General features: G+C 34.4%; 1 protein-coding gene across 3 annotated transcripts in view; it reads left to right on the top strand.

The window, feature by feature from the left end:
- LOC106467364 (phosphotriesterase-related protein-like) overlaps window positions 1-8,318 on the top strand; it is a 62,781-nt gene that overhangs the window by 25,669 nt on the left and 28,794 nt on the right. For all 3 annotated transcript variants that reach the window (XM_013927711.2, XM_022395528.1, XM_022395529.1), the window contains one exon: window positions 5,931-6,096. In XM_013927711.2, coding sequence (XP_013783165.1) covers window positions 5,931-6,096 — 166 coding nt within the window. The remainder of the gene's footprint in view (window positions 1-5,930; window positions 6,097-8,318) is intronic.

Consider the following 8,318-nt stretch of genomic DNA (forward strand, 5'->3'; position numbering starts at 1 on the left):
ATAGGAGTGCCATAGGTTATGTCATTTATACAAAATGCCTCATTCTGAGCTGGTTGCACTTTACCTTGTTGCAAGGCAAGCAAGTCCTTTAGTTACTCTTTTCAGAGTTCCACATTGTTAATCATAGTATCCATTTGCTAGTGGAATCTTCTACTATATAGCTTGTCATTGCTATGGCAGAATGTTATCCAGTGCACTGTCATTCTTCTAAAGTTTCTCAAGTTAATCAACCATTTCAGCGACAAATGGTTTACTTCAGCAGTGAACTTTCTATCATTCAAGTAGGGTGGATCAAAAGTGCTTTATGATGACCATAACTAGAAGCAGTTCTTTCTTTGTCACACAATAACTGTTATGGAATCATAAGTGTCTGAATAACATATGTAATTAAACCTTCTTCATCCTGCAGCTGTAATAATACTGCTCCAATTCCACTGTCATTGACATTAGTATATAGCAGAAACTGATAACATTGTTGCTGATATGTTAATACTAGGACTTCAACTAAAGTAGGCTTTCAAGGGCTGGAATATTTGATCACATTCCTCACTTCATATTAGTGTCTCCATTTTAATGAGAGCCAATAATGATGATTTAATCTTGGAAACGTTCACCACAGCCTGTCAGTAAAATGACAAAAATGCAGATTTCTTATTTGGTCACAGTTCAAAGCCAATCTCACACCACTGCAGGCTCCACAGAGATTCCGTCTATAACCAAAAAATATCTTGCACAATAATACACATTTTTCTGGTTTCAGTTTTAAGTCTGTTGTTTTTATCATTTGCTGGAATACATCTTTCATATCCTTGGCCATACGTTCGAAAGTGTGACCAAGCAATAACACATCATTAATGCTGTTGATGATTCAGACAAGAAGTCACCCTTCACCCTGGAAGAGAGGAGTGAAATACCTCTTTTGCCTGTGAAATGTTTGATCATTTTCAAGTGAACTGCCCATACATTGTGTAGTAGCAACATAGGCAAGACTGTCAGCTTTAACCAGTGATGCAACTGGTGCAGGAGAGTCAACAGCAAATGAATACTTCTGCCACAGTTATAAGAAGCTAGAGAAGCCCACTTCAGGCTTGGCTACTAAATTGGGTCATACAACAAACAACTTGCACCAGAAAGTTTGGTGGTCAGTCCAACTCTTTCAGGACTGTATGGGACTTGGTATATGTCTTTCAGAGTAAAAGGACAGGAGTTAAAGTTCCTGATTAATAAAAGAGTGACCAGAACTCTGGTTTTTCTTACAGTATCTCAGGTGCTGTAATTGAAACCATCACTTGAGGCCAGATGACACAAATTTTGTTCTGGTGAATGGAAGAAAAACTAGATGTCTAGAAGGCAACACTTACAGAATGAAAGTAAGGTTACTGGCCTTGTTTTGGTAAAAAACATCCTTGCGATGGATGTACTGTAGAACTTATCTGTCAGTTTCTCCTGTGCAACTGGTAAAATGTTTAATGTGGTAGTTCTCAGATATTAGCCAGATTGAGCCTAGTAACATTGGACTGCACAGGTATATGTGGGAAAGCAAGTGACAGCTCCCTCATGTACACAAGTGGTGTTTCATGTACTTGAGAATACTTGTTTAGCTCCAGTTGTGAAGGAAGGAGGAAAGTGTTCTCAGGTTCTTCATTGATTTTGAATGAGCAAATGCAGTAACCTTCATTGATGCCTTACCTTACCATTACTGCAAACAGGTGAATGCATTGAAAGGAGCCCAATGGTTCAGTAATTTAGACTTGGTATCTAGATCCTGGAATGTCAAACTGGATAATGATAGTAGACCCAAAACTGCTTTTAGTGTGAGAGGTGACTTGTATGAGTTTGGAGTAATGTGCTTGCTACTTTCAAGAGGTTAATGGAACTTAAACTGAAGGGACTATAATGGGAGAAGTGCCTGATCTATGTGGCATTGCAATGTAACCACGTTTGTAGCCACTGAATGTGCAGGGCTGTCCTGGTCCTCCCATGGGTTGCATGCTGCATCCTATTCTGATCTAAGCAGTTTTTTACATTAGTTCCCATAGATTTCGTATTGAATGTAACAAAGCATAGCATTTAAACTTAAGAGGTTAATGTTATAAACATCGTCAGTAGGAACCTTACATGATTGATCTCACCTTAGAAGCATAGGTTATTAACTTGAGAGAGAGGTGTTAGGATATTAAGAAATTTGCCAGGCCTTTCTAAAGCTGCTGTAATTCAAACTAAACTTACATCATTCTTTAGAGAAGTATAAATTAGAAAAATAACAATAAAGATTATTAGTATGTGACAGTGTTCAGTTTAAAATACAGTTAAGCTCTATGACTTAAACATACAGTGCAGTTTTTTACAATTTTATTATATCATATTATTGTAAGCTATATTTCCAGTGTTTGGATTTAGATGTTTGCTAGAGGGCATACAATGTTATACTTTTGAAATTCTGTGTAGTGATTAGAAAGTGAGTATAATATAAATATGAGTGAGAAGTTAATGAGTATTGAGTTGCTGTGAAGTATTCAGTGAGTGATTAAGATCTGTGTTAGTTGTGAGAATTATATCATATGTTAGTAAGGAAACTTGTAAGTTAACTTACTTGTTAATTATGCATACATAGTACATGCTAAGGAAGAAATAAATTAAATTGTTATCATTAGGTGGACTGAACTTGGCATTAATTTTACCAAATAATCCAAAAGAACCTCCTCAATGACAGAACCAATTATAACAATATTTAAATTTTCCACTTTATGAAATTATTTGTTACTGCCTTATCATCCATTTTATTTTCAAGCTACTTTTGTAAAAATATTTCCTTTGGTAATTGTTAGTACAGTTAAATACTTGTAAATAAATCATAAGCATAAATATTTTACTGCCTGATAAAAAGTAGTAAATACTAATTTTAAATAACTGTTTATTCATTTACCAACAGAAAAATCTTACATTTATAGAAGCATGAAATACAGTGTGTTTACATGCTTAGATTTAACAATTGATCTAAACAAAGCATGAAAAAGTTCCTTAAAAACCTACAAAAAAAGGAAAAAATCACAAAATGTGTTGAATACCATACATTTATAAACTCTTGTGCTAATAGATGAGAGGCAATTAATTCAGAGAGTGTAAGGCTAAGATTTTTTGCTGAAATAAACTTCTTTTATAGTAAATGTGTTAATGTATTTTCTTAATATTTGTGACCTTAGTCAACAAATTAAACTCTGTTGTATTATTTTCAAGTGGTGCAGTTAAGTACTGCATTTAATGGTTATAGGATTGTTACCATGATAACCGTGAAAATTTTCAGGTATTTATTAAAAAAAAATACAAATTTTTTGATATCTCAAAGACTGCTTATTTCAGATTTTTACGTAAGGTATCATATCAAAGCTTGTGACACAGACTTTAATTGTATGTAATTAGTGTTGCAAATCAACTGATTTGCATAATGTTAATTTTAATATCTTGAAATTTCAACCACATGTGATGTAACGTGCAATATTTCTTATAACAAATGTCCATAATTACAATATAAATTAAATTTTTATTTATTTTGATGAAAAATATATATAAAATGGACATTAAGTTATAATAATCAAATCTTCCGTATCTACTTCATTGGGTATTACTGGTCTTTTTTTTCATGGAAAAAGTTCCCCAGAGTGTTTAGGAAGGGTAAAAGTTTGGTGGCTTTAGGGTATCATATTGCATAGTTTGCTGTTTCTGCCCTTTACTTGAACTATTGTGCTTTAGGGTTAAAAAAGACTTATTAACAATGAAAATGGCATTTCACACAGCTAGAAAGAAGATGAATCAGTCACTTAAGAGAGAGTTGTAAATTTTAAGAGAAGTCCTCTCCTGGACATTGGACTTCTCCTGATGCTGCAAAACTCCATGTCTTCAGCTATCTCATTACAACCAACGAATCAGGAAGGAAAGTTGCTGATTTCATCCAGAAATTTGTTCATGCTCTTTCCCTGACCTCAGTTTGAGGAAAAGATGGATGACTGCGACTGAATAGGGAAGTCTGTACAGGGTTACCAGAATTATGCCTGTCAAAGTAACTCCCAGGTCTGGTCAAGATTGCTCAAGAATTTTGGAGAGAGATCAGAAGTGCCATTTGTGGACAATGTCCACCAACAGAAGCTATTACACCAGCATATGAGAAGGTGAGGATCAAATGGAAAAGTAAATGGACTTTGTACGAGTGGTGAGCCTCTCCATGCCAGGAGATATACTGTTGAGACAACTATGGGTCACAGAGGGGTCAAGCAGTGCCAATGGATGAGCTGCAAAGCCCTTTTCATTTTGCACTATAGAGCAGAAGGCTATTGCTTGTCAGAAGTCTGAGTCTCTGAGAGTACCTACAATACTGTGCGCATAATATAGAGGACATCACTACCAGATGATGGCTAGGAAATTATGAAGGAGAAGGTCTGGTTATGATCATGGGCTCCACCAACATTCAAGGGTACAGCAAAGGAGGATTTGGACCATTTCCTCAAGTTTTCATATGAAATAGCTAGACTCTGGAACAGGTTGAGCAATGCTTGTTTCTGAGTTTAGTTGGTCCAGTCTTTGACTCCATCAAGTACTTGAACTGTAGGACTGCAAGACATGCACTAATGAGGTTTAATCCAAAGGAAAACAGAGCAATACATTGTTCCAATTTCAAGGCTTTGAAAAGGTGTGCCACAGAAAGTTTAACTGCAGATAATCTGCATCTTTTGCTTGGTAAATCTTATCCTGCAATAGCCTCAATTGATTGTGAGGATATACTTTTTGACAAGATTGTGGAAGAGTTACCCAGTGAAATGATGCAGCATCAACTGTGTTTGAGAGATCTCACTTTAACTGAGGCTGTTTCTATCACAGTGTGGTACAAAGCTGGAACTTTGAACTGGTCACAAAAAGACAAAAACCTGTAGTAACACTGCAGTGACTTCACTGTCAACTGAACTTCTTACCCACATTATACATACATACCCTATACATACTTGCAGAACTGATGACAAAGTAATCCATGACTGTGGATGTAAAATTTATTGAGTATGGCAAAGGATGAGGCTACAAGTTATTCCAGGTACACAGCATTCAGCCATGATCTTGACCAAAATGTGGGGACACAGCCAGAATTGTGTATCCAGCTAGCCACATCAGATGGAATAGTGCTTTTTGTATCTGCTGTACTTTTAAAAGGTGCTAGCATGTTAAAGGTTCACATAACTGTACCCAGTCTCTTTTATTTCTGTGGTTCATGATTGATTTATTCTATGTGAAGCATTTCCTTCAGAACTTCTTGTTACCTGTGTGAATTTATAACTTTCTTTTTGGAAGTCAGTGCACCTGAATATCACAGCAGCTTGTGCTTTTCTGTTTGTTTTAAACATAAATTGATTAGAAATTTGTTTTACATTTTCCAACAAGTTTTTAAGTGACCATAACCACAGTTGGCATTAGCTTTCAAAATTAATACTTTTTTATATGACTTAACAAGCTGTCTTTGACGGTACATATTTAATTTTAACTGTTCTTGCTTAAAACTTTCTATCTTTTTATTGTTCATGTTCTTAGTCTTATCTGTATCTTCTTCTTCTATGAATATAGGAATCTTATCAAAAGGCTCTGACTTTAAAAGTTGATCACTTCAAGTTGAATAAGTCTATTTATATGCTTGGCTTCTAGATCTGAATTCCACTGATTAGGATCTCTAAAATTTGTACTTTATGGTAGTTACCAGCAGCTTACAGATGTTTTTGGAAGCCACCCACTTGTAGTTATTTGGGAACAAAGACTAGAAAATGCTGAATATTAACATATACACCTTGATGTGTTGTTTATTGTCTTTAGTTAGGTGAGTATTTATTAAATTACATTTTCAGATATGAAAATGTTAATGTTTTTTTGGATAGTAATATTTCTTACTGGATTAGTTCTAGGACTTGTGGAACCAAGTGCATTGGGATGTACACTTACCCATGAACATCTGTCACATTGTGCCACTGGAAAACCTTTCCAACCCACGACACCACCAGGACATGAAAAATACACAGATGCCCCTTATACCTTGGAGAATTTGGGATGGATACGACAGTATCCGTAAGATGGTTTTTAAATATAAATACAAAATCTTTGATACCAACTTCTATGGTGAAATTAGTGTATTTAGTTAAAAAATTAATTAAATCAATATTTTTGTATATTACCTTCTTTTATTAAAAGTCTTAAATGTGTAAAGATAGAGAGCTAGCACTGATATTTGGATTGAGTTCTTTGTACTGCACATTTTTGTAAATGTAATAAAAATCTCCTGCAGAGATATCAAACAAAATATTGCACAATGAGAATGCCTGGAAACTTTTTTTTAAGGTATGTCAAGCATACCTAATATTAGGATATTAATATTCATTAATGTTTCTGTATTGGTATCAATAACATTTTTGTATTTAGGTATAATTTATTCTGGCCAACCCTGTAGCTCAAACTTAAGTGACATTGTGACAACAATGTGTTGTAAAATTCATATTCCATGATGATACAACAAAAAGATATGATCTTTCTCACAATATTGCATGTAAATGATTTTGGATCATAGCAGAGCTTTTTTTTCAATATTTTTGAATAATAAATACAAAACAATCAATCTTGTGTTTATCAATTTGGTTGGTCTTCCTTTCACATAAACGTTTTATGCCGTGATTGGGAAACAACCACTAACATGTTGAATACACTTTTTGTCCTGCCAGTATAGTAAAAAAAGTGTGTGATTGTTTGATAATTATAAATTTAGTTAATAAACTATAAAAACTTCAGAATTGCTATTTCAAGCTGATACATGTTGGCTTAATCTAAAATTGTACACAAACCAATTAGGCTCTTTTCTTTTTGAAATTCAAGGATTCACAAACCATCCCGCCACTTTTTTTTTCAGCTTCAAAAATTTAACAAACCATCCCGCTTACTCTTTTCCTCCACTTGAAGCACTGAATAGAAGTTATTATTGGTAGTTGAATAGTTATTCACAATGTTTATACAGTTTTATTATTCATAGGGAGAGCATTTTGAAGCTATCTAATTTTGCAGCTAGATTTAGCATTTGGTTTAGTGATATAACATTTATTTTCATGCACGTGGGAACAGGATGCATTAATCCCCGTCATAAGAAGGCCCGTGTCACAGATGGTCACTTTAGAGCTTATGCTCATATTGGTGTAGTTGACACTCAAACTATGCCCAAGACTGTGTGATACAGTAATCTACACTCTACACTGTCAGTATGAAGAGGCAGACTATCTTCCTTTGAATTAAAGAAACGTATGACCACTTACGTGAGTAACTAGGTTTGTGGTATATTAAACTAAGATGGCTGAAGTTTAGACTATAATTTTTGGAGTCTTTTGCTGTATAAACATCACTTTCTACAGTTATCAGCATCTTACAAATGTGTTTAGAAGCCACCCAGTTAAACATCACTTTCTTTTATTTGAGATATATACCTCACCATCCATCCTACCTCCCTGCTTCTGGTCTGTGTGTGTATTTACCTTATCAAGAATGAGCTTTTGGTTTATATAAAGTGTTCAAGAGGGTACTGCACAAGGAGATTGTGTCACACTCCTGTTGGTGGTAAGTATAGTTTAATGCTGATTGCATTATAGACTACCACATTATTACATACAGAGAATAGAGCTATTGCACTGGCCTAGCACATGCACAATAAACAAAAACTTTTCAGCAGTAAGTAGTTCCAAGATACTGTCTGATTGTTCTGCCTTTCAGGTATAGTGAAGGTTAACTTCAGACAATACTACTTACCTCTCCACAGGACAAGTAGCTAGAATTATACATTGAAAATATGGTAGAGAAATTGATGTGAAGAAATAAATAAAAAAGATGAGATCCTTTGTGAGCCTATAGTGAAAAAAATGGAAACTCATTGGTTGTGTCTCCCACAATGTGAGGGTGGAACCAAAAGAGAACAGTATCTGCTAAAAGAATGCATCCCCTTCAAGCAGAGAATACCTTTTGCCTAATACAACTTGTTGTTAGAAAAATTCTATTAAAAGAATTTCCTGGTTTTTTACTGAAATGTCTCAAATGTGGACAATAATTTAACCCAATGACTACCAGCTACTAACTTTCTTAGTAGGCAATGCAAGTCTTGCTATATTTCATTCCAACAATAAAACTAGTGGATGAATATGTTTGAAACTTCATAATAACTTTGATAAATGTATGTAGTTTAAAAACATAAAGCCTATTACTTTTAATAAATTTAGTTTTTTTGCAATATCATGGAAAATTACATTAGGAAATGGTAT

This window comes from Limulus polyphemus, unplaced genomic scaffold (genome assembly GCF_000517525.1).
Source record: "Limulus polyphemus unplaced genomic scaffold, Limulus_polyphemus-2.1.2 Scaffold2587, whole genome shotgun sequence".
Taxonomy (NCBI): domain Eukaryota; kingdom Metazoa; phylum Arthropoda; class Merostomata; order Xiphosura; family Limulidae; genus Limulus; species Limulus polyphemus.